The 25979-nt window shown below is 36.9% G+C and overlaps 3 protein-coding genes across 3 annotated transcripts in view; all 3 read right to left on the bottom strand.

Moving 5' to 3' along the window:
- LOC143732486 (uncharacterized) overlaps positions 1-8516 on the bottom strand; it is a 29226-nt gene extending 20710 nt beyond the window's left edge. Inside the window, exons 1-7 of the mRNA XM_077223617.1 lie at positions 8409-8516; positions 8150-8244; positions 7944-8044; positions 7780-7852; positions 7259-7330; positions 6251-7150; positions 4907-6148 (exon numbers count right to left, since the gene is read on the bottom strand). Of these exons, the coding sequence (XP_077079732.1) occupies positions 4907-6148; positions 6251-7150; positions 7259-7330; positions 7780-7852; positions 7944-7946 (2290 nt within the window). The 5' untranslated portion in view covers positions 7947-8044; positions 8150-8244; positions 8409-8516. The remainder of the gene's footprint in view (positions 1-4906; positions 6149-6250; positions 7151-7258; positions 7331-7779; positions 7853-7943; positions 8045-8149; positions 8245-8408) is intronic.
- A 254-nt stretch (positions 8517-8770) lies between these two features.
- Positions 8771-13899, bottom strand: LOC143732499 (protein TASOR-like). Its single transcript, XM_077223645.1, has 7 exons — positions 13395-13899; positions 11591-11739; positions 11404-11499; positions 11229-11301; positions 9314-9405; positions 9069-9206; positions 8771-8986 (listed from the first exon to the last, which is right to left on the bottom strand). The coding sequence occupies exons 1-7, from the start codon at positions 13423-13425 to the stop codon at positions 8786-8788; spliced, it is 780 nt and encodes a 259-aa protein (XP_077079760.1). The 5' UTR covers positions 13426-13899; the 3' UTR covers positions 8771-8785.
- Positions 13900-14777: 878 nt separating this feature from the next.
- unc45b (unc-45 myosin chaperone B) lies at positions 14778-25042 on the bottom strand. Its single transcript, XM_077224456.1, has 20 exons — positions 24651-25042; positions 23643-23813; positions 22755-22791; positions 22424-22599; positions 22249-22338; positions 21954-22121; positions 20828-20993; positions 20532-20702; positions 19470-19641; positions 19085-19385; positions 18882-18976; positions 17950-18091; positions 17729-17869; positions 17416-17543; positions 17208-17274; positions 17011-17124; positions 16655-16770; positions 15686-15803; positions 15434-15589; positions 14778-15299 (listed from the first exon to the last, which is right to left on the bottom strand). The coding sequence occupies exons 1-20, from the start codon at positions 24654-24656 to the stop codon at positions 15036-15038; spliced, it is 2799 nt and encodes a 932-aa protein (XP_077080571.1). The 5' UTR covers positions 24657-25042; the 3' UTR covers positions 14778-15035.
- Positions 25043-25979: the final 937 nt, after the last annotated feature.

The raw sequence follows: 25979 nt of genomic DNA, 5'->3' as shown, positions 1-25979 counted from the left end.
AGGCTACCTCCAAATACTTTCGCCTACGTGTCGCCACCATACACATCAGCATAAATGCTCCTGATAAATTATTTGTTATTAAAGCATTAACACACAAACCACTGTTAACATAAAAGCAAGCAGGCTACTGAGTGCATGGTTTGGCATGACTGAATGCGAGCAAAGTGCGCTCCCTTTATAATTCCTAAAAAGCTGACATCAGTTCATCGCAATCTGACACATCTGTTATTATCAATGAAGCTGACTGCACAATGCATCTTCCATAATATATACACTTTGTTTGTTATAATTTGAGGATTTGCCAGCATACAGAATTCAGCACTGAACAAAAAGTCTGCTTTGAGCGGTGAGGGGAGTCTATTTTAAATGCTTCTGATTGGCCATTGCGTTCAAGAAATCAACACATATGTCTGTGATTGGCTACATCCCTCAACGCTGCAAACATGTTATAAAAAGAAACTCTGGCCTGTAAATCGTTTCTATTTTGTTTTAGTTGTTCTTGTTGCTTTTGAGCAACATATGAATAAAAATGTATTAGTTTTTATGTTTTATTCATAGATATTTCTAGTTTGCGGGAGTCCCGCGAATCGTTTTATGCTCCCGTATCCGCACACAGAGTGAGTGCATTACCACTCGAGCCCACCCTCGCACTCGGCCATCAAATCTAGTCCCGCGCCGCACTCTATTGCGTTGAGCGTGCACGTCTCTAGATCGGCGTCTCGCGCTCGCGCCATCCACTCAAAACGTAACGTTAGCCTACTACTCTTTGGCCGGCGCGCAAGCCCAAACAAGTACGTGCGGCGTGCCTGTTGTTTTGTTTCCGGTCTAGCTATCCGGTGTGATGTTGTAGTTTTTCTAACGTTACTAGTTGTTGCAACAGAATGTGAAAAAAATACAAGTTTGCTAGGGCAAAAAGAGCGGTAATGTCGCGATAAAAAAATTGACGCCGTTAAAATGTGTTTGCGTTAACGCCGTTAATAACGCGTTTAACGCACAGCACTAATATATATATATATATACACACAGGTCCTTCTCAAATAATTAGCATATTGTGATAAAGTTAATTATTTTCCATAATGTAATGATAAATATTAAACTTTCATATATTTTAGATTCATTGCACACCAACTGAAATATTTATGGTGTTATGGAGGCCCAGGATGCTTCTATAGCAGCCTTAAGCTCATCCAGAGTGTTGGGTCTTTCGTCTCTCAACTTTCTCTTCACAATATCCCACAGATTCTCTATGGCAGGCCAATTGAGCACAGTAATACCATGGTAAGTAAACCATTTACCAGTGGTTTTGGCACTGTGAGCAGGTGCCAGGTCTCCATAAAGCTTTTCAGCAGATGGAAGCATGAAGTGCTCCAAAATCTCCTGATAACTAGCTGCATTGACCCTGCACTTGATAAAACACAGTGGACCAACAACAGGAGCTGCCATGGCAACCCAGACCATCACTGACTGTGGGTACTTGACACTGGACTTCAGGCATTTTGGCATTTCCTTCTCCCCAGTCTTCCTCCAGACTCTGGCACCTTGATTTCCGAATGACATGCAAAATTTGCTTTCATCCGAAAAAAGTACTTTGGACCACTGAGCAACAGTCCAGTGCTCCTTCTCTGTAGCCCAGGTCAGGCGCTTCTGCTGCTGTTTCTGGTTCAAAAGTGGCTTGACCTGGGGAATGCGGCACCTGTAGCACAGTTCCTGCACACGCCTGTGCACGGTGGCTCTGGATGTTTCTACTCCAGACTCAGTCCACTGCTTCCGCAGGTCCCCCAAGGTCTGGAATTGGTCCTTCTCCACAATCTTCCTCAGGGTCCGGTCACCTCTTCTCGTTGTGCAGCGTTTTTTGCCACACTTTTTCCTTCCCACAGACTTCCCACTGAGGTGCCTTGATTCAGCACTCTGGGAACAGCCTATTTGTTCAGAAATTTCTTTCTGTGTCTTACCCTCTTGCTTGAGGGTGCCAATGATGGCCTTCTGGACAGCAGTCAGGTCGGCAGTCTTACCCATGATTGCGGGTTTGAGTAATGAAACAGGCTGGGAGTTTTTAAAAGCCTCAGGAATCTTTTGCAGGTGTTTAGAGTTACAGGTGTTTAGAGTTAATTAGTTGATTCAGATGATTAGGTTAATAGCTCGTTTAGAGACCCTTTTCATGATATGCTAATTTTTGGGGTTTTCATGAGCTGTATGCCCAAATCATCAGTATTTAAAACAATAAAAGACCTGAAATATTTCAGTTGGTGTGCAATGAATCTAAAATATATGAAAGCTTAATTTTTATCATTACATTATGAAAATAATGAACTTTATCACAATATGCTAATTACATTATATATATATATATATATATATATATATTATATATATATATACATATATATATATATATATATATATATACAAAAGAAAAAAAATCAAACAAGGAAAAGACAAGTAAATCACTTACTGCTCGCTCTTTACTGAATAGCTTTTGTACCTTTAATAATGATTAATCTGCATATAATCTTCACTGTATACATTTAATATAATGTTGTTTTACATTTGATTACTTTATTAAATTTCTGTACCTGAAAACTACTGTTAGATACCTAAATAACCTGAAAAGCACAGTTCATTTTATTTGTATCTTTGCTTTATTGTAATTATTTGTCGACAAGCAAATTATGTTGCTTGTAGTTTGTTCTTATTATCTTCATTTTTATATGACTGAAACCGCTATTTTTTTTAAACCGGGTCCTAGAGTGGATAAATCTGAAAACGACACCCTTGCGCTTTCGTGTGTACGGCCAATCCGTATATTTTGTGAAACGATGATGTCATCACCCCTCGTGTCGACCAGTCAGACACGCTCATAACAGCAACAACAACTGCGACTACATGCTTGTGTTCGTGCTTCAGAAGCTACTGAGCCTCTTTTATTTCTTTATTTATTATTTAGGCCTACTTTAATGTATTTCTATTTTTTTTCTTTTTTTTACTTCTTTATTTATTTATATTTCTTTCTTATGCTATGATGCTTGTATTTTGTCTGATAAAGACATTTCGTATTTTGTAGGGATGGGCATTTCAAGCAAAAATAATATTCGACGATCGCTGGGAATTATTTGATTATTATTTAAAAAACCTACACCTGCCCCACATGCTCACCAGTGACATGGCGTTCGCTCCGACATTAAATTTCGCTGTACTGTAGGCTTAGGTGTTGTAGCCTGTCACGTCCCCCCGCTCTGGTGTTTGTTCCTATACATGTGTTTTAGTACAGATGAGCCACACCTGTGCGAAGCCTACTTGCGCTATAAAAGACTTCTAGGACAATTCCTGAGGGCGCACACAGAGACAGAGAACCTAGTCGATGCACATCCGTGTTTTCTGTCTTTTGAAGGACTGCCGTCTAGCTGTCCACCCGGCAGTAGAAAGCGCTCCGCCTTTGCCGTTGTTTTGATACCCATTCGCAAAATAAAACCACCCCTACTTATAATACGAGCTGATCTGTGTGTGTCTCTCCTTTATGTTAAGGGTGGTGTCCGACCGCCCGTAACATAGTGGAGGCTCGTCCGAGATTTAATATTTTGATTAAATCAGACTTCAGTGTTAATTACGGAACTTTTAACTTTTAAGTTAAAATCTTAAATTAAAGAAAAGTAAGTTTCATATTTATGTTTAAATAATATGTTATTTTTTCCATTTCATCAATGTTGATTATATAAAAAGTGAACAGCATGTAGCCTAATCATAAGATGTGCAATATCGAGAGACATAATTATGACCACTTCATTAAGTTTTGTTTTGTATAAAGCCTTTATTTAAAGTGAATTTAGTTGTGTATTTAAATTGTATCTTAATTTTCATCAATGTTTCATCAACCATTTGCCTGGATTTAATAAATAAGAAGCAAATATAGCAGACAATATAATCAGGAGATGGAGGCGCCGACGCGATATAACTTGCATTGCTCGTGAACTGGAGCTAGTCTCATAAATGAACAGAAACATATCTATAGAAAGCTTGAAATTCCTAGTTTTAAACAAAACAATTCAAAACGAAAAGAAACAGACAACTCTCTTATAATCCGTATGAAGTGTGCATTTCTCTCTATAGGCACCTTCACAATACCGCGAAGGTGGCGAGTCAGCATCGTCACAAAAAACACTAGTTTATTAATAAACAATTAAAATGTCTCCTAACTATATTTGACACATTCATAATGATTAGGCTATTTGCCGGTTCTTTGTGGCAGGCTTTATGCGTCTGCTAACTAATCGAATATCGTGACTCATCCTTATTTTGTACCAGGCCATCTATGGTTTTTCATATTGTTCAATAAAGTTCTTGGTTAAAAAGAAAAGAAGCTACTGTGCCTAATATTATTGTATACAGCGCGCAAGGTTTATGCGCAAGTCTTCTTCTCTGTTTTTAGTGTATCTGTGTCAGAATTACAGAGCCTTGTACTGGTCTGGCATGTATACTACATCAGTTTGAGTCGGTTTCAGTGGTTTCGTGTGTACGGAGATATTTCTTGAGACGCCGCCGTGTTTACGAAAAACATCGGATAGGGAAAGCTCTGGCTTCGTGTGGATGTGGCCTAAGACTGCCAGCCGAATCTTCCTCTTTGTCTCCCTCACCCTGCAGTTGGACTGTGTGGTCGACTGGATCCTATTCTTGCAAGAATAAATACTTTTTATAAGACAATTCGGATCAGAGTGTCTCTTACACAGTGATAATTGTTTAATAGAATTTTTGCCACAACAATAGCAAAAACCAAACCGTACTGAAATTGTGAAAGTAAAACCGTGATTAAAAACGAATTGTGAGTAATATGAACCGTTACACCCCTGTTTCCCACTCTTGGCATGTAAACATTTGTTTAATAACAGAATATGTAAACAAAGATTTTTCTTACCATTTTCTTTTGAGGCTTTGTGAATAAGACCTCTCCAAGACACAGCTTGTTTGGTCATCTCCACTGGTTTCATTGGCGTATATTGTGCCTTATCATTCATGGGCTGTGATGCTTTGTCTTTCAATTGATTCTTGATAATATCACATTCCAGGCGCATAATTGTGCCCAATTTTCTTTTTTTTGATTCTGGCTCTCCGTTATCTGGCTCAGATTTTGCACTGTCACCAGGGGAAGGAGATTTTGACCTCTTTCCCCTTCTGAGTACAGTCTTTAATTTGCTTATAGATATTGCACTGTACACATCACATTTTGCTTTCTTTTTGTTTTTGTCAGGGGCGGATACTTTAGGGTCCGAGTGCATGGACTGGTCAGATACTCTGGGAGGACTAGAACTTGCATCTTTTACTTTGTTAGTTTGTTGGAAGCCTACGTTCTCATTTAATGTAGCATTAATGGACTTTTCTGAACATAAATCCTGACTTTTGTCAATTTCTAACGGGTTGTTTTTGTGAAGGTTTCTCAATATCTTTAATGCTGACAAGAGGGCACTTGGCATTTCATCTGAAGGGCTGTGCGACGAGTCTTCACAGTCACTGACCACTGGAACTTTACGGGGGAATTCTTCAATCACCATCGAAGGAGATTCTCCCGTACGTTCCACTATTTCTGTGGATTTGTTTTCCACATGAGAAATTGTTTCTGCATTTGTGTCAATGCTTCTCTCAACATGCATTTTCTCACTTTGCCTCTTGTTTGCAGATTGTACATCAACATCTGAACCATGCGGGACAAAAACTCTGCCACAGGTTGTGATTATGGTCTTTAAACCATATCGTTCCCTCAAGCTAAATCCCTCCATCTTTCTCTTGGGTGTGCTAGACAAACTTTGCTTTGTGGCATCAGCCAGTGTGTTCACTATAGCCTCCTCATCAATCTTTGCAGCACCTGATCTCAAAGAACGCTTCAGTTTGGCATCGGTATTCCACAATCTTTTACGCCTTGGAAGAGACCGCCAGTCTACTTTTGAAGGACTGGTCTCATTTTTCATACTTTGATCAAGTATAGTTTCTGTTGACACACTAAAAGGTTCTTGTGTTTGTCTGGCTTCACTCAGATTTCGATTCACGCCCCTCTGCCTGCGTCCCTTGCCCCTACTAGTTAAATGTGGCCTCTGATTAATGTCATCAGCATGCATGGTCTCAGTCCGAGTCTGGTCTTTTGTAGGGCCATCTGTGGAGTTCACTGGCAAAACGAGAGGCAAACTTGAAGTTGGAGAAGCAAGCTTTTTTTTAACAGCTTTTTTTCTTATCTGCATGGTTCTCCAATGAATTTTACGCTTCCTACCTTTACGCCTCGAAAAGGACCTCCGATTTACTTTATTATCAGGATCAGCCATTGTTTTCTCAGGATGTATATTATCCTCCATCCCCTCAGCAGTACCACCTTCTTCTGATGATGTGATTAATGGTGTGCTGCTTGTTTGGATGGGAGTCTCTTTTGTGGATAAATCTACACAGACTCCATCAGCATCTCCTTTAGTATTGCCTTGAGATGTTTTCTCAACATCACTGTCAATACTTACATAATTTTCTGAAGGTAAGTCACCTAATTTAGGTGAAACTGTGGAAGTTGGATCCTCTAACACACTGTCAGATACTGTAACTACAGTTCCCAGTTTTCCAATGCCCTCTGGCAAAGCAGGTTGAGGCTGCTCTGTTGTCAAATGCTTGTGCTCATCTTTTTCAACAGTCCTGTGAGAGGCATCACTGATGGCCTCTGTGTGCTTAGTCACCTCCATTTCAATGGGGCCATCAGTCTGCGGAACCTCATCAGGTGATGATATGCAGTAATAGACATCATCATCATGATCTTCACCACGCTGCTGTCGACCAGTGGTGAGTAACTCCAGTGCCCTCACCACTGAAATTGTAAAGCCACAAGGCTCATCAAAATAGGATTTTAATCGAGTGCCAGTCTCCTGTGACCATTTAGGCGATATCAGAGTAAAACCACCAGGCACATCATATTGGTCTGGAAACATACTTGCTTCCCTGGTGGGAACGTCCAACAGCCCTGGGTGAAAAAGAGTGCCATAGTCTTGCAAATGCTTCTCTAAAGAAATTTGAGAGCACCCCTGTTGGTTTGGAGGACATTTTTCCATCTCCATTTCTGCATAGTTGAGTGCTGGAATGACTTGGATTATTTCTGATGACACTTTAATATTTGTCAGGTCAGACTTGGCACCTAAACATAAAAACAGATGCTTATAAGACATGTAAGACTTGCAATTTAAAAGATAAATAGACTAATATTAAACAAAAATGTAATAAATCTAATTCTTCTCCTTGTTACCTCTTGGCACAGTCCTTGAGTCTGGAAAAATAAACATGCCTTGAAGTGCTGCTGCCTTACCAGACTTTGCATCTAGAAATGAAGGAAATGTATGTTTTCACAAGATAAACAACATCAAGACATCCACTTTTTAAGCGATCTTGGCTTCAGATGTATTTTTCACTGTGTAATTAATGTCTTTAATTCAGGAAATGAACTCAATCCCATATATAATATTAATTTAAAGACGTTATTGTAAGAACAGAAAATATATATTTTTAAGTTAATTGCTAAATAATCAGATATAACCAAATATACTTTGAAGATTTTTGGTATTGTAGTTCTTCACCAGCAAATGCTCTGTGAAATACATTTAAATGACACGGACCACCAGCATTAAAGGAAGCATATATTACTGATTAACAACCTCTGAGCTCATGAGGTTTGTCTCTTTACTTAATTTTCAAAACCAACATATAAACCATTGGTCTATAGAGAAAATGATTAGGATTGGAGTTGCACTCCACTGGGTAACATCTTACCTTCATAAGAGAAGAGATGTGATGAGTGTAACAGTATAAGGAAACCAGAATCTTCCAGTGGTATAACAAGAGCCTGATGAATGGAAAAGATCATAAGACAAGATTTGTTTAGAGATTTTTTCAATGTTTCTTTGATGACAGATATTTCTCTCTTCCACATTTACCATGTCGTTTTCCTTTAGCTCTCGGGTTATCTGAGCAAGATCATTTTTCGCCTTAGAGGAGACAACGTCATACAAGTTGAAACATCTTCCATCTATGCAAACTGTGGGAAGATGTAGGAAAACAAATTAAAAGATGTTGCTCATTTACAGTTTTATCACCAATATAGGCGATACTGTCAATAACAAAAATACAATTTTAAACCCACCTTCACCCACAATACAAGTTTCAAAGATTTCCTGCGGCAAGGTCCTCTTGAGTTCAGACACACCAATTGCACGGTCAATTTGAACTGTTTTTGGGCTGAAATTAAAGTTTGCATTTCAGTTCATCTATAAGTAGATGTATAGTATTTCTGAATAATCTACCCTTAAGGTTTGGGCAGCTTTGTTGGTGCATTATCAAATGAAATCTGGTTTAATGTATCAGAGTAATAGGGTCAAAATATGTCTTTGCATAAAACATACAGTTTTGCTGGCAACCAGGCTCCACTCGAAGACTGAAGACCAACATCATAGACAGTGGATTCAATCTTGAATTGGCCAATCCATGGTTGGTAATGAAACACTACAATACAAGATACCACTTATTGGTAATTACTCTAATATTCAGTGTATTTAAATTTTCTTTTAATTTAAAACATGGAACAGTCTATACAACAGATTAAAGAAAGACAATGTACAAGATTTTGAATAAAACAATCCTTGCTATTTGCAATTTCACCACAAAAAGAGAAAAGAACATGCAAACCAATCCATAATTCTTACCTGTTTTGTCTTGGCTTGAAAAGAAAAAAAGTAAGAAAAACAGATTGTTAGTTGTCATATGTAAAACTAATATTTAATTAAATAAGATTCAGCAAAAGGTGTTTAGCTGCCAAAAAAAAAAAAAAAATCTCAAAGAGCAAAGTGATAAACCTCTTTTGCTCCAACTCTGATGTGGTGTTTATCTTCCCATATGAAAATGCCACGATGGCAAACGGACAAGCATGTCTCGGACATGATTCTGTTTCACTGCTTCCATCACAGAGTTCATACATATAGTACTGCAAGGGAAGGCAACCTTGTTAGATATACAGTTTGATGCTAAGGAAGGAAGGAAACCATTTCTTTTGAGAGCTGTATCACCTGTGTTCGCTCATAGGCCAAGAAAGAACTAGTAGTTGAAGACACAGCTCCAAGGTGCTCTGATACATGGCAGTCGAAGCCAGCTGTCGGAGGAGTGAAACTCTGGGTGTAGTTGTCTGTAACTTCTTTCACTTTCCCCTGATTAAAGAAAATATGTTTAAATGGTGCGTAAAGATAAATCAAAACAAAGCAACAGAATTTGGGTGGAAGAATAACAATTTCGCACTAATTTGTTAAATGTGTACCTTGGTCAGCTTCAAAAGGACAATGTAGCCAGTCTTGCCATCGTACCAGCGCTTCAGGTCAAGGCAGTCTGAGTATTTTGAGATATAGACACCTAATTTAAGTGTAAATAACAGAAATATAATGTGATGATAATCGCCTCAACCAATAACAGAAAACAACTCTACAACAATCAATTCACTGCAGCTGTATTCAACACACAACACACTTTGACACACAATTTTCAACACACAATTTTTATTTAAATGGTGTTTAACAAAGTATGGGATAAAAACTGTGAAAATAAGCCATTAAAGAGGCAAACAACAAAATGTATCTTAGTTGAAGGTGTAACTCAAATTCTGAGGTAATACTCAACACATGCAATTAACGGACCGTCAAAAACTGGAAAAACTAGATCTTCTGAATTTTTGTGGATGAGAAAAGGGTGTACAAGCATTTTTCAGAAAGATCTGATTGCCTCAACATGTTAAACTACAGTAAACAAAATTTAGTCTTTAGTATTGCTAATTATTAAGCCAGCAAATCCTAGTCTCACAATAGTCAGGCTTTTGACAAAAGGTATTTTTCAAAGATTCCTTGAAAAACTATGGCAAATCCAGTAGAGATATATTTAACAAACTGTATTAACCACGTAAGCATGACCCTGTAAGCATGACTTCTTTTTCAAGCTGGTTGACAAAAACATGTGTACAAAAAGTTGTGCAAAAGCAAATCAGATAAGTGGGATAAGATATTTTGATGTGCTTTAAATAGGCAGCAAACAGACTGTGTTAGTGATATCAGTGATATTTAAAGCTGAGACTAAACAATCCCTGACAACACACCAACATTTGCTGCAATAGTTTTGCATTAATGGGAAATGATACAATACATTAACTTAAAGTCAATATCACATGAACTTTACTCTTATTTGATTGCTTAACTGTAGAGAGACACTCACGAAGCTGCAGGTGTGTCATTTAAGACTTTCCCCTCTCAGAAAATAGAAGTGTCACACATGACCACATAAACTCACTTCCCAGCTACATCATACATCAAAATAGTACTAAAATGAAATAATTCCAGACTCAATTTTTTTCTAACCCTCAAGCCATGATACACCAACCATGTGGCAGATGATATGAGGTTCCTTAGCTAGAAATGAATCTTATTTCTTCATGATATTATTAAGTCTTCCACCAGTAGTTAATAATAGCCCTGTAGTCTCTAGCAAATATGAGAAAGGAGTCAAATTTCTAATTTAGACTGCAGTAAATACTTCAGTATCTAGGCTATTTTATATCATACACTAGTGGGAAGACCTGGGTAATGGCTAACCTTCACTTTCTCTTTCCATAGATTCATTATATCTCTGAAGTAGCAGTAACAGTCATACTTTCACTTTTCATATGTAGGAGAATAGACTATGGACTTGAAAATATACAGTTCTCCTATGCAATAAGCATATTGCGTAGTTGTGCTTGGAGTCAATTGTTTTATTTGTTATAACGCATGAAACATTCCAAATTGTGGGGATATAATTTTGGGCCAGCCTGTCATACAAAGAAATTATGAATGAATACATGCAAAAACAGGAGGGAACACACAAAATATTAAAAACCGATTATGTTGAAGTCAATGCATGCTTTTTCCTGTGAGCTTTTTATTTTCTATGCATTTTGGACATCACTTTTGACCACTAATGCATCTGCATTATAAAACATTTACTAAATCGGTCCAATGAAAATCATGCAATTTCATTTACAATAGCACATTCATATCAAGACTTGTCAGAGCAGTATGAAGGCTTCAGAACCTCCTCATGGCTGATCTTGTTGCAGTCACATGTGAAATATTTCCTTGTGCATTAAAGTAAACACATAAGGTTGTTATGCTTAAATTATCATCAAATAATGCAATGGCTACTTTCTTTACCTTTCAACGAGTCTCCAAGAGTAGTGCATTTTGCTTGTCCAACCAACAAGCCTGTTTCACCAACTTTCCTTGCCTGTGGGAAAACAAATGTTGCATTATTGGGTTTGACGATTCAGAAAGTACAGTTTTGAAATCAGTCTGATTCAATAAGCTCATTGAACATTATATTTCTTACCCTGCTTGCATCATCAAGCAACAGGAAGCCAAAAGACTCCTCAAGTTCCTGTTCAGAATATCCTTTTTCCCGTTTCTCGGAACGAAAGGCAGCATACTGTTGGGGGAAAAAAAACATTCATTAAGCTATAACATGACAAATCTCACTAAATAATTTTATATTGTACAGTATTAAGAATAAAAATTACCTGTTTTAGTAAAGCGTCATTGTTGATCAAATGGGCAGCGTTGTATGTGAAACATTCTTTTGATTCCTCATACAAATAGTTGTTACGAAGTGGCGCTAGAATACTCTCATTAAAGGTTACTGAGCCTGGATGCACAAGCTCCAGAAGACCTGGTAAGACAGGACACACATCTGATTCATACTAACTGCATCACAATTTTTCAAAACATTCCATCTTTTCAACAACAAATAAAATGGAAGGTATGTCACTTTAGAATGGCAACTACAGAGCATGTTGTCAAAGCCATTTGAAGGTCATTGAATATAGTTTGAGATAAACATTCAGTAAAAGCAATAACTCCGGTAGAGAATCCATTTTGTGAACAAATGGCTAGGTAAAAAAACAACAGTTTCAAAAACTGGCTAAACAACTCCTCTAAAACAACCAAAAAAAACCTTACGCAATTCCTCTCCTGAACACGTTGTTCATTATGTGAAGGACTACTATGCACTACTTCTGTTGAAGTCTTCCACACTAATCTTCCAAACGTACCACAGAACCATAATGTCAAATATTGACATATAAACTCATAATGAACTCATCAAATTATACAGTAATATGAAATGCAGTCTAATTGTCATCTTCACAAGATGGATTTCCAGCTTTTCTAATTGGAAAATAGCTGGTTTCTAGAAACAGTAGATCATCTTGGACCAGCAAGAAGCTAGTTATCCACTAGTCACACCAGTTTAAGGTGGTGAAGCTGTGGTTTTTCAAACACGACTCTCAACCAAGCTAGAAAAACAAACAATATTTAATGGATATTTCAAACTCTTCATGGAGGAATGCGATTCATAACCAACGCTGTAAATAAATCAACACTGCTGACAATACTTAAAATCTAGACATTGGTACTAAACCCATTTAAGCCTTTTTTGGTCTTTAATTTTTGTCAATTCTACAATCACAAAACACTGAGAATAAGGACCAGAATGAGAAGATCTTTTGGTAACACTTTACAACAAGGTTTCATTAGTGAACTACTTTAGTTAACATGAACTACAAAGGAACAATACTTCTACAGCATTTATTAATCTTAGTTTATGTTAATTTCAGCATTTAGTAAAATCAAAAGTTGTATTAGTTAACATTAGTTAATTCACTGTGAAGTAACATGAACAAACTATGAATGACTGTATTTTTATTAACAAAGATGAATAAATACTGTAACAAATGTATTGCTCATTGTTAGTTAATGCATTTACTAATGTTAACAAATGAGACCTTATTGTAAGTGTTACAGACCTTTCATATAGATCATGCACAAATATCTAGATTCTAGAAAACACTTATAATAATGGGCACATATAATAAATAAATATAGGCCATGTCTAAGAGAGGACATTGCACAGTAGTTAACTAAAACATCAATGTAAACCCAAATGTATTCAATTGAATCAAATAGCTTGGAGCAAAGGTAAGACTATCACGTGTAGATTTACCAGGCCCACGCTGACTCGACTGCAGAACTAGTTTAGATTTAATGGAAACCAACCAAACCAGTACCCGTGTCTTCTTTCAACCACAATAGGCCAGTCGTTTCAAATTTTACACGAGTGCTGAAATGGTGTAACTATATTTAAATACTTAGAACTGAAACTCAGAAATAAAAAAAACAGTTTCGTTGGCTGTCAACAAAAACAGCACAAAAAATAGAGTGGATTTTGAATGGATATATAAAAATATAAACAGATGTTTATTGCATAAATTATACAAACACTATTGACGTCAAAACAGAAACTAAACGAGTCCACTAACCAGTTACCTTGTGTTGGTCGTGTAGTCTCATTCTCCATGAAGACGAAGCATAGATCCCAGGTTTTCGCTTTGCACTCACTCGATATATTAGATATTTCTTATACTCGGTGGCTCACGACATTCCACTTAAACGAATACAAAGATACTGCCTTTTCAGGGAAATAGTAATGAAATGTTTATTGAAAGCTCTAAGGATAATTATTAGATTCGACGACTAACGTTAGTCTCTCAGGCTGAAATGCGTTTTGAAGGACTTGAATTGTACTGTGTTGCAACCAGGAAGCGAATCCACATAAAGACTGCAAAGGTTGGGCTGTGAAAACGGCTGCCAGCGAATTGGTCTGAAGGCCTGTTTTTAACCAATTTTTTTCATACAGGTATCCTAAATCATTCGCAAGCGCACGCTCTCAACTCGAGAGACGCGGCGATACACAGAAGAGCGTTGCTCGCGCGAGTAAAAGCAAAACGAAATAGAAACAGAAAGTCAAAAGTTTACGTCCATCTTGCGTCTCGCGTGCAGTTCCGTTTGTTGTCGCTAGTTGTCGCAGCACAGGCAAATTGGAACTACGTCTTTTCTCCGTTCAACGCTAATTATACTCGGAATTATCACTGAATATCGATGTAATATTTAAAAGGAAGGTGTATGGTTAAATATCGATAGTGAGTAGACGTCGATAGCTTGAAGTAAACAAACAACAGTCCTTGCTCTGAAAAATCCATATGTACTCTTCCGGCCTCTAGATGGAGCTATTCAGTTTTCTGCATTCCTGAACTCCAGGCGTGCGGCTTGCGCCAGAAAAGAACACTCAGTTCAGGACAAAGTGTTCACTGGGAGCAAAACAACCTTTGGTCGGGCAAATCCATTTTAGGTGTAATGCATATGGAAAATATTTAAGCCTAGTTTTAGAAGAATGGGTAGCCTACACTAAACCGCTGCAAACGTTTAAAATTTTGAACTATGAATCGTCTTATTTTAAAGCAGAATTATATTAATATGAGGTCATGAAAACTGTGTTATAGCCTACTGTACAAATTAAATAAGAATTGGGGGGAAAAGTAACACTTTATAAAAGGGTTTCATCTGTTGACAATGCATAGGTATCAGTCATGAACTAACAATAAACTTATTTTGATAGGGTTTATTAATTTAGGTTGTGTTAATGTCAGTTTTTTAGAATTTAGGAATACAATTAAATTGCCATTGAATGATGCTCTTTCCCCCCAGAATAGAGTAATTACAGAAACTAAGGACTAACCAAACCAGGTCAACCTGCCAAACCTTTTGATTGAGATAGAGCAAGGTAAATGTGTGTGATTGTAAGATATATACTTGTATACGTGAAAGAATCATTCTGATAATGTCAATATGAAGAAATAGATTCCAGTCATCTTTTCTCAAAAAAAGATTTTTTTTATCTGTGAATCAAAACTTCACATGTGAAAATACATGAAATATGAAATAAATACCAAATGCAAGACCACTGATCAAACAAACAGCCACACAAACATATCGTCTTAAAAAGAACTATGCATATCATTAGAAATTTTAAAAAGAAAACATTGCCAATGGTTTGCAGTCTTTCCACTTTCCTAGAAAGCAGACCATTCTCTATTTGTCTAATGACACCTCACAATTCATTTCTTCTGTTTATTTTGAAAATGGCTTTACAAGTCCTTGATCCATGGCTCTAGACAGACAGGCCCGAGCTGTGTTAATAGCATCCTGCTTCTTGGGGTTGTCCTCCAGTTTTGCCACATATGTCAGGATTTCCAGCATTTCACTTTCAATGAGTTTCTTGGCTAGTTCATCGTCAGCATCCAGCATGTTAAACACTGTCACAAGACCTCTGTGCTGAATTTCAGGGTTTTCATGGATACACAATCTCTGCAAGATCTCAAGCCACTGCCCAGTCTGTAGATAATAAAATAAATCATATTACTGTCTATCATCTTTGGTGTGAGCATCTGATACCAACACTGTACCATTGTAACGCCACAATAATGGTAGATTGCAGTGGGACGTGAAGGCTGTTTAACGATACATACCACTTTAGTCATCTTAACAGCGAGTTTCTTCTGTGTGGCAGTGAGCATAGCCAGTGCACCAGCAGCCGCCCTCTGAAGCTGCTCATCATCTTCACTACAGAGCAGGATTAGAAGCTTGAGTTTATCATTGCCATCTTGTAGATATCTGTCTTGAACCTGTCAAAATAATGAATCTGGTCAATATTTACATCCAAACTTACAAAAAAGGCTACATTTGATAAGCATAAGGTATTCTCAGTAGTAATTTCATACATCCTTGCAGCAAACCAGATTGCACATGCACTCTGTGGCGGCTCGTCTGATTTGATCATGTTCCTCAAACATATAGTTTTCGATCTCTGGAAGTGCTTTTTCTTTTAGGATTTTCACTCTGTGGAAAGAGAGATAAATAATTAGATTTACATTTCCAGAATAGTTCCAAATTTTAGGTTTATGGATTTGGTTAGGTGTAAATGAAATTTTTTCCAATGGTGTGAGCATGGCATCCATCCATCCATCCATCCATCCATCCGAGTAGTCACTCTCTGATTAGGTACTACTTTTGAGTAAGTAATTACTTAACAACCATTAAAATGCATGTTCGTTCTATATAAATATATAAATATATATATATATATATATATATATATGAATGTGTGTAATTGTTTAATAAATAAAAAGCTTCCTGATACATGGATACCTCCCCACCCACTCCTCCCGGTACCTGCAGAGACGTTAGCGGCGTGTTGGGGTTTCGGTACACCAGCCATGTCAATGAATCAGCTTATCAATGCATATCTAAATTCTCGCCTACGGTATCTTTGTAGAACTTCAAAAAAAGAAACAAAAAAAATGCTGCAGCCAATGAGCAGCTGGCGGGGGCTTGCTGCAGGACGACTCAACCGCCACGGACAGTTTTTAATGTTTTATCAGAAAATAACTACTCAAGAGTTTGCTTTAGTATAATTTTCGGGACAAATAGGGACGGATTTGGGATTCGGGACAACAGCTTAGATTTCGGGACTGTCCCGAATTTTTTGGGACGTCTGCTCACCCTACTTGTTAGTGTTTAGCTACAATTCTTTTGCACTTTTTTTTCTGATGTCTTGTTATTTTAGTCTTTGTGATACTGCATTTGTTTTTGTTAAGTTGGTTCTGAATCTTCCTTTTCTTAATTTTTGCATTTAATATTTAATGGTGGGGGTTTTGAACAAATCCCTAACTAAAATGTTTGACACTCACCGAAGTTTGTCGTTTAAGGCAGCAAGATTTGTAAGACCCAGCAGAGCTTCAAAGTTTTCCATACCATCTCTTTCTGTATTTAGCAAGGAAACCAGTGGTCGCACAACTTCATATATCTGTAATGGAAAGAGTAGAAACATGGAAGATTAGATATTACATTTTATTTTAGATTTTTTCATGCTCAGAAAAAATACCCTTAATATTTAAAGTAATGTGTAATATCATGGTTTTCAATAATGTGTCGTGAAATGCAAAAATTTATTTTAAGTTTTCATTCCCTTTTAAGCTTTCCTGACAATGTATTTTACCCATTCGTCTGGCTTTAACATTTCTACAAATGTAAAAGGTTATCTTACCCTCTCGCCAGGAAAGGCAATTTCAGGATTGGAGACGGCAGCGATCTTAGCCAGAGCATGGCTGGCCTTTATTTTTCCGTCTTTAGTTCCCTCCAGGGCTAATGGGATCAAAGCCTGTCGCACATAGTAGTGAATAGTTTTTATTTAGCAAAATATGAGATTCACTATGGGTTTGTATTTGCTCTGTAGTCTTTTACCTTTCCTCCACCATGAGCTACAATTGTGCCACGATCTTTAACATCATTTGCCAAGGCAAGAAACACTCTGGGTGGACAAAAATAGTAAGTGTATTAACTTCAGCAGCATAATAAACAATACATAATCAGGCCATATTATATTTTTTGCATCAGGGTCCAAAAATCAAAAACAAGCGACATAACAAAATACAATTATAGAGATCTTTACCTTGAAAGCATCTCTTTGGTTTGATCGGTCAGGATGGTATTATCTGCTTTGACCATGACAGCGATAGCTGATGTGACTCCCGCTTTCAATAGCTTTTTCACTCGCTTTTCAATAAAGTCCTTCTTATCCTAAAGCACAAGCAAAATGCTTTAAAATATATATTAACTCAACTTGCAAGCAGTGACATCAGTGTGACACCATGAACTAACATTTTTAAACATGCATTTTTTTGAGTATTTATTAACAAACTAAATGTAATATTTGTACTTTTTAAAGATTAATTTGCCACATCACAGAATTCTGTCTATGTTACCTTCGGGTGCTGCTCAGGGACATGTTGTTTGGAGAACTTGGCCAGCTGCACCATCTCCGGGAGGATATCTTTCTTGTCATAGCTGTTGGTGCAGTTGACCAGGGTGCAGGTGACAGCATATAGGATGGTCTTATCTTTTGACTATGAGAGAAAAATGTATATTGTACATTTGTACATACATGTAAATCTTCTCTATTAGGTTTGCTAGGTCTTTCACACACCTTGGCGAGTTCAAACATGGCCCTCATGGCTGCTTCATCCTCAACAAAATCATCTTTTACATCAGCATCATTGGTAAGATAAGCCAAACCTTCAATGGCCCATTTCCGGGTGCGCACATCAAGTGTAGGGTTGCAGAGCCACCTGGAATAAACCAAATCTATCGTTGAAATGCAGTTTGACCCCATAACATCTGCATGGAGCAATTACTAACAAAACAAACGCTGAATAGGCATTGTTGACAATGTAATTGAGGGTGCATTTAATGAGTTTCTGACATCAGAAATGAAGTGTTTTCCATCTTAGTTTCAGTGTTTTTGGACTGGGGAGGAAGTTTTGAGTTCTGGAAGTTCACTACTGTTCAAAAGTTTGGGGTCGGTAATTCCGGTTGTTTTTTTAATGTTTTTGATAGAAGTCTCTACTGCTCACCAAAGCTGCATTTATTTGATAAAAGAACAAGTAAAAACACTAGTAATGTGAAATAAATGTTTTGTTTTCCAATATATTTTAAAAATGTAATTTATTTCTCTGATGGTAAAGCTGAATTTTCAGCACTATTACTCCAGTCCTCAATCATCCTTCAGAAAGGATTCAAATATGCTGATTTGGTGCTCAAGAAACATTTCTTATTATTATCAATGTTGAAGCAGTAGCTGCTTAATATTTTTGTGGAAACCATGATAGTTTTTTTTCCCAGAATTCTTTGATGAATAGAAAGTTCAAATGAACTTTCTATACTGTCACTTTTGATTAATTGAATGCATCCTTGCTGAATAAATGTATACATTTATTTAAAAAACATCTTACTGGCCTTAAAATTTTGAACGGTAGTGTATGTTTTCATAGTATATTAAACTACTATATTAAAAGATAAAGGAAAATGTAATGTCTCATAATATACGTCCTTCAAATTAAAGATAGCTAGCGTTCTCACTTTCTGCACTGCTTGGCCAGTTTCTCAGTGGAACCCTCTGCAAACTGTCTCATGCTGTAATCATCTCCTCCAGCTGATCCCAGTTTACACAGACCCTGAGAAAAAAATTATGTTACAAAATATATCAGCTGCTCTCATTCAATCATTAATGAACACTGCATCAAACACAGTTTAAATAGCATTACTGCATGCAATTTGCATACCACAAGGGCTCTGATCTTGATCTTATCATTCTTAGTTTTCTTGTACATGTCCTTCAGCAGAGTTACTCCATTGCTGATAAAGAAGGAGGCTTTGCTGGTTTTGGTAGACGCGTGAATAAGGGCCTCCACTGCTACCAACTGGTCCACTTCACGCTCCGATCCACAAAGCGCCACCATCATCTCCATAACACCCTGATGACCCGCAAGGACGTTGCCCACATCAAACGGCCCCTGTAGAATGCCTGACAAAGTATTGATGGCATGGATGTTTTTGTCCATGTCATTGGGGTCAAACTTGCTCCTGTTGATGAAAACCAATGTATAATTAATTATATGTGCCACGATCTATGAATTCTATATGTTTTGTGGCAAAAGTGGAACTTACTTAATGTACTCATTACAGACATCTCTGAAGTTATCTCGCTCAGGGTCACAGCGCAAGTCATCATAGAGCTTGTTGAGGAGAACGCTGGCAATCAGCTGTGTGTTTTCTGTCAGCGGCAACTGATCAGGAAGTTCTGGAACCTGACCGCAGACCTTCAGAATCTTCTTTAGGCCTGTTTGAGACAATTCCATTAAAAACCAACAACATTAAAACATGTAATTTCAATCCTTCCAAGGAATTGAAAGAATAATTATTGCTTTGGACTTTTTGTTGTGAATCACTGGATTAGCATTAAGCCAACCATTAGCCTATCCAATACTTTTTGAGCCTGGCATAACTATAAAAATGTATATTTCATAAAATGCAAATGGAGTTATAAGATTTTACAAATTTACATGACTTTCCCAGGTCAAGAAATCACTAGGCTTCCTCTTACATCCAGGTTTTTCAAGACAGTTGGAATCCTGTTTTTTTTAAATAAAAAAGCTAACACTTTAGTTTGGGGTGCAATTCTCACAATTAACTAGTTGCTTATAAGCATGCATATTACTAGGATTTTGGCTGTTTATTAGTACTTATTAAAGCACATATTAATGTGCATGCCTTATTCTGCATGACCTTATTCTACATCCCTTAATCCTACCCAATACCTAAATTTAACAACTATTATTCATAAGCAGTAAATAGGAGTTTACTGAGGCAAAAGTTGTATGTAATAGTTAGTTAATAGTGAGAATTGGACCCTAAACTAAAGTGTGAAAGAAAGAAAAACAGGTGTTGAGGGGGTCAAGTAAAATAAAATACTGATAGATTAAGCCAGGATAGGTCTTAGTTCAATTAGGATATTAAATTAGGTGTTTAAACCATGCCATTGAAAAAAACATTACTGATGTGCATCTTGAGACAAAACAATAGCAGTGATAAATTTTAAGATATGCCAGTGCAAGTTGCTTTCAGTTAAAACTGCTCAAACATGCCTGGGACTTAGTCTGGAACTAGGCTTAAACCTTGTTTGTGAAGGTTGTAGGTTGAGAACCACTGTACTATACTGATCTAACGTACCGTGGTCAATGGTGAAAAGACACTTGGAGTTATCAGTGTCTTTTTTGTCTTTTCTTGGCACATTCCTGGTCAGGAGGTTCAGAGCCTGGTCTCGGCCGTGTCCAGACACCTTCTTGCTTATGATCATCTCCAACAAAGCAAGCAGGATATCCTTCAAGTCCCTACTGGAGTCTGCCAGTCATTGGACAAAAGCAGTTTGCACTTTTAACACTCAATAGTCTATTGCAAATTAGTTCAAATGATCACAATCTTCAGCAATACTCTGAATGCTCATTCTCTCAGCTGTCCTCTCTTACCGAGTACGAGAGCCTCTTCTTTGCCGTAATTTCTTTTGTCTCCTCCAGCAAGGGAGTCATTGACACACTGGAACAGGTTTGCAGTTGCAAGGGCAATCTCCTCATTGTCCACAGCCATGATGCTGCACAGTTTGCTAATTCCAACCATGTGGATGATGGCAGTTGCCTTTAAAACACAAACACATTATTAATAAATAAATGGCCACAAACACATACAAATGAACCAAGAGGACTGACATTGCCTTTAAGACCCCATGAAATAATAATGGGTGTTTAGTGGTCTTTATTGTATTCTTTTGTTGTATAATTTATTTCACAAACCTTTAGTCTGTATTTTTTCCAGTAAAAATAAAATCAAGAAAAAATAAAATAAGAACAGTATATATATATATATAAAAAATACAGTATCTTAATATGTAAGGGCTCAACGCTAAGGATTTTTTCTGCTGGCCCAATCAGAGCAGTGGTTCAAATTTTTACTTTCCCTGCCAACATTTTCAGTGGGCCCATAACAAAAAAGTAATACATAAATAAATTAAGCTGCGTTAGTACCAAATTGAGTTCTCTTTCCCGTCCTCTTGCGCTTTAATATTTAAATGGATCTTTGAATTCCTTATTATTTATCTATATTCTTATATTGTATTCTTTATTGCATTCATTTGCAAAAACATTTTAGTCAGTATTTTTTTCTTGTTTTTCAGAAAAACTTACGATTAGCATGGATAGCAAACGATTAGCAAACGTAAGAACAATAATTATATTTTATATAATACTTACTATGTGAATCTATTATATTATTAATGTTTTGGTTTAATAATTAATACAATCAGAAAGCATGTTAATTGAAGGATATTTTTCTTACCCCTAAAAATAAGCAAAATCATTTTGACATTGTTTTTCCCCTCACATAAATTTTATATTTATGCCTAAATATAAGAAGGAAAAAAATCTTATTTTAATATAAAATACAACATTAAAAAATAATACAAATTAATTCAGTATGAATTATTTTAAAACAAGTCTCAATATATATGCATTTTATGTATCATTTTAATTTGCGCAATTTTTCTTCTCAGGTAAGAGGATGTAAGAAATATAACTGATTGGTTATTTGTCTGTTTCTCACCCGTGCTCTGTGGCCTGTGCACATTCCTGACAGAGTCCGGATGGCAGCCAGAATCATTTCAGGTTTTCCCGTGTCAATCAGCTGCACAAGTAAAGGCACACCGTTTTCCTGGAATATTCTCTCTGCTCCTGCGTCCTCTCTGGCCAGGACAATCAGGTTGTTGGCAGCCTAGTGGACCCAACAAACATGTTGTTCAGTTTAACTGAGAGATATGTTACTGCATATTACATTCATTTAGTTTTGCTTTACTGTTTTTGAGCTAAAATGGAACAGAGTTCTAGGAAACCGTTCAAACCTTTTCTCTCTTTTCCTTATCTGATTCATCTGAAAATAGGATGTCAAACATGTTCTGCACTCTGGAGTCAGTTGAGAATGTCGTTTTCAGCTGTGGGGAAAATCAGATATGCTCCTTAGAAACTCAGATGTTCCTTACGTGAACTCAAAAATATTTTGACAGAAGCCATCCTCACCTTCTGTTGGATCTCAGCTCCGAGTTTTCTGAGGGTCTCGAGGAAGGTCTTGTTTTTAGGCTCAATGGTTGCACATCTCTGAACGTCCTTAAAGGCCATGTCCAGTTTGCCAAGCTTCTCGAGTGCTTGGCATCTTCTGTACAGAGCCTTTATGTCCGCAGCATCCACATCGATTGCTGCAATTGTATAAAAGAAACAGATCAGCATTCCTCAGTAATTTTTTAATGGACCAAGAGAAACATGTTTAAGATGTTTGATGGTGTACTTGAAAAATCAGAGCTGAAAATGTAAAAAAAAAGAAAAAAAGGAAGAATTAATTTGCAAATCATACCTTTAGTGGCGTCTGATGCTGCATTGTTATAATTCTCCTGGAACACAGAAATATTTGATGGCGCATTCAAGTCATGTCGGAAAGATCATATTTATGAGTTGAATGCCACCAAAAAGCCTGGATTTTATGTTAACCCTCGTCTTTATGAGTTGGGTGCGTGTCAGTGAGAAACATGGCGGAATACCACGCACAATTTTTAACCAGACTATTTTTAACAGTGACATTGTCAGGCTTTTTATTTACAACAAAATAAGCTAATATAACAATATAATATGCAATGATATAGTTGATACAATGGCTTCCTAAATAAATAAATAAACAGACCTGTAAGCACATACTTTGATCTTAATTTTCTAGAAGTAGAGTTTTAAAAAAGTGCTATATTTTTGTGTAGTTAATTAAAGGGAGAGTTCACCCAAAAATGAAAATTCTGTCATCATTTACTCACCCTCATGAGCGAAAACTTTCATTCATCTTTGGAACACAAATGAATGTACACAACTGACATTTTGATGCTTCATAAAGTTCATAAAGAGATCCTAAAACTAATCCATATGAATTGAGAAGTTTAGTCAAAATTTTCTGAAGAGACTCGATCGCTTTATATGATGAGCAGACTTAAATTAGTCTTTTATTTACATATAAACATATATGAACAAAAATCTGACGGATTTGGAACGACATGAGGGTGAAAAATTAATGACAGAATTCTAATTTTTGGTTAAATAAACTCTTTAAGAGAAGGTACACCAACATCTTGCTCCTACGAAAGTGACTTGAACGCACCTGACGTGGTAAACAAAACTTCCAAACTCAGAAATACGAACTTCCCAGGAGGAATTAAATGCACTACTAGGCTCATAATGTGTACAGGATGTAAACTCTTACCTTTTTCAGGAAACAGGCTGATCTGTTCCTGTAGATGACCGCTAGCGTTTTCTTGTCTTTGCAGGCCTTTATGGCTTTAGTGTAGCTCTCAATGGCTTTGTCAATTTCTCCAGCCTGGAAGTGCTTGTTACCCTCATCCTTTAACTGGACTGGATCTCCAATTTCTCCCATCTGTCAGAGAATGTTACAATTTAGAAAAGTTGCATATTGTTCACGTACAACCCTTTTTCTGTATACAGTAAAATTCACGAAACGGTTAAATTTAAAATTAATTTGATATAACTTTCAGACAATATACTTGCACACAACATTAAAAAAATCTTTTAAAAAAAGTATTTTAAAAAATATGCAATTATTAATATTATCATATATATTCTGTATATGTTTTCAAATAAGCTAAGAAAAAGTAACATATACATTAATTATGTTGTGTAGGAGATTTCTTTGTTTAGAGGAGATTTCTGCCTCAGTGCATGAGAAAATACACATTTTGAGGAAAAAAAACCTTTAAAGTTATTGTAATTTAAATCTACAGACACATGTAAATAGATCAAGTGCAAAAGAAAATAAATCAAAACAAACACTTAAAAAGTGTATTTTGGAAATTATCTTTCCACTGGTCTGAAAACACACATTATGGAAAGGCAAATCTCAAAATTGACCAGTGGATGAAAAAACAATGCTTTTGCCTTTAGTGTTTTGCTCTAATTACAAACCTTTAATTCACACACATTCCTTGTAACATCTAAATTTCGCACATCAAAACATGTTCAAACTTACCATTTAGTTGGCAATTTTCTCAAGCAAGTGGTCAAGCACATGTTATCTCTGACTTTAACTGTCCTAGCCTCAAGCCTTATTTGGGCAACAGTGTGGCCTCATAACAGATCCTACCTCAACAATACTGAACACAGTGAATGGAAACTTCTGTTTTCTATAAATAAGACATATTCCCCATTCTGTCTCCTATACTACGACTACAGATTATGCATGTGATTATTTACGTACCGTCATTGAAGTGAATTCTGCTTCGTTGTGAGAGGAAAATCTGTTCTGTGACAAAGTGTAGTTTCTTGTCTTTTGAGTTTATCAGTTGTAACGCCCCCCAAGGGTCTCTTATATATATATCTAAATGTTGCACATGGGGGGGGGGGGGGGGGGGTGGGGGGGGGGGGGGGGGCAAATACCAGGATAACGGATGGATCCATTTCATTGTGGGGGGGTCACGGTCTTCATCCATCCCACCTGGTGATACATCTCATCAGTCACAATCTGAAATCACATATTTCATGATTTTTCCCTATTCCATATCGTGCTGTTCATTTATTCCTGTTATGGTATATTAATTTGAATTCGCATATATGTGGCCACCCCTTATATCGGTGAAATGGCCTGTCTCTGATATGGTCTATTTAGGGAGAGAGGGTATGACAGCTGAGAGCCACCTGATGGGAGGGGGAGGGAGGTGGTGTCTCCCAACAGCTGGTGTGCTGGAGGTCTGACTGGTACTTTCTAGAATGGAAGGACTCTCCAACAGAAAGAACTGGGAGAAGGTGTTACTCTCATAACAAAACATCCTGCAACCTGGTGAGGAACACTATTGTGGGATGTATTTATAGGATCAGGTCATGCCCTCTGTGAATATGCTGACTGACAACTTATATTATTTTAGATTTTAATTAATATAAGTTTGATTAAACCAACAAATTATAAGGAATATATTTTAGATTTTTAAAATATTTTATAGACTTTTTTCAAAAACTTCTGAACAATAGTGTACGTTGTACATTTTACAGCACATTTTACAACACAATTTAATGGAAGTGAAATGTATACATATTTACCGTATACATGTATATGTATACATATTTGCATTTGGGTGGCTCGCCAAAAGATTTCTCTAATGCATAAGCTTGATCAGAGCTCTTGTGGGGAGAATAAATTATTGAAGGTAGTGGTATAGCACAGGTCTTCAGCACCGATGTCAGCGTGGCGGCCTTCAAAAAATCTTAACCCAAAGTTCTGACTGTGGAACAAAACTACAGCTAATTTACATACAAAGGAGATCACAGGGACATCCTGAGGGAAACGCAGCATACAGCCTCACAGGAAGAACTTTCCTGGGAATAACCTAACCAATGGATGTGTTTTATGATATAGCCTATACAAAATACATCAGGCTATAAATATTTGAAACACATAATCTTTCAATTACTGGCTCAAAAAACCCATGAAAATTCAATTGAGTTCGGTACAACATCCAACACTGTAAATCGGCCAAGTAAAACTGGTTATCGGCACGTCACAATAATCTCAAAATGTAAATTATTGGTCAAC

Source organism: Siphateles boraxobius, unplaced genomic scaffold (genome assembly GCF_051911475.1).
Source record: "Siphateles boraxobius isolate OS27281-9 unplaced genomic scaffold, OSU_SipBor_1 9, whole genome shotgun sequence".
NCBI lineage: Eukaryota > Metazoa > Chordata > Actinopteri > Cypriniformes > Leuciscidae > Siphateles > Siphateles boraxobius.
The sequence above is the reverse complement of the archived record's forward strand: the minus strand, read 5'-3'. Positions and strand labels throughout refer to the sequence as shown.

What these genes read in the sequence shown, in the direction of transcription:
- LOC143732499 (XM_077223645.1), bottom strand. Translation starts at nt 13,425, where the DNA reads ATGGAGAATGAGACTACACGACCAACACAAG. An exon ending in ATGACGCTTTACTAAAACAG is followed by an intron (nt 11,500 to 11,590) that starts GTAATTTTTATT and finishes TTCCCCCAACAG; the next exon opens with TATGCTGCCTTTCGTTCCGA. An exon ending in TCCTTTTGAAGCTGACCAAG is followed by an intron (nt 9,207 to 9,313) that starts GTACACATTTAA and finishes TTCTTTAATCAG; the next exon opens with GGGAAAGTGAAAGAAGTTAC.
- unc45b (XM_077224456.1), bottom strand. An exon ending in TCTTTTCACCATTGACCACG is followed by an intron (nt 19,642 to 20,531) that starts GTACGTTAGATC and finishes TGTCTCAAACAG; the next exon opens with GCCTAAAGAAGATTCTGAAG. An exon ending in TAGCTCATGGTGGAGGAAAG is followed by an intron (nt 17,125 to 17,207) that starts GTAAAAGACTAC and finishes TATGTGCGACAG; the next exon opens with GCTTTGATCCCATTAGCCCT.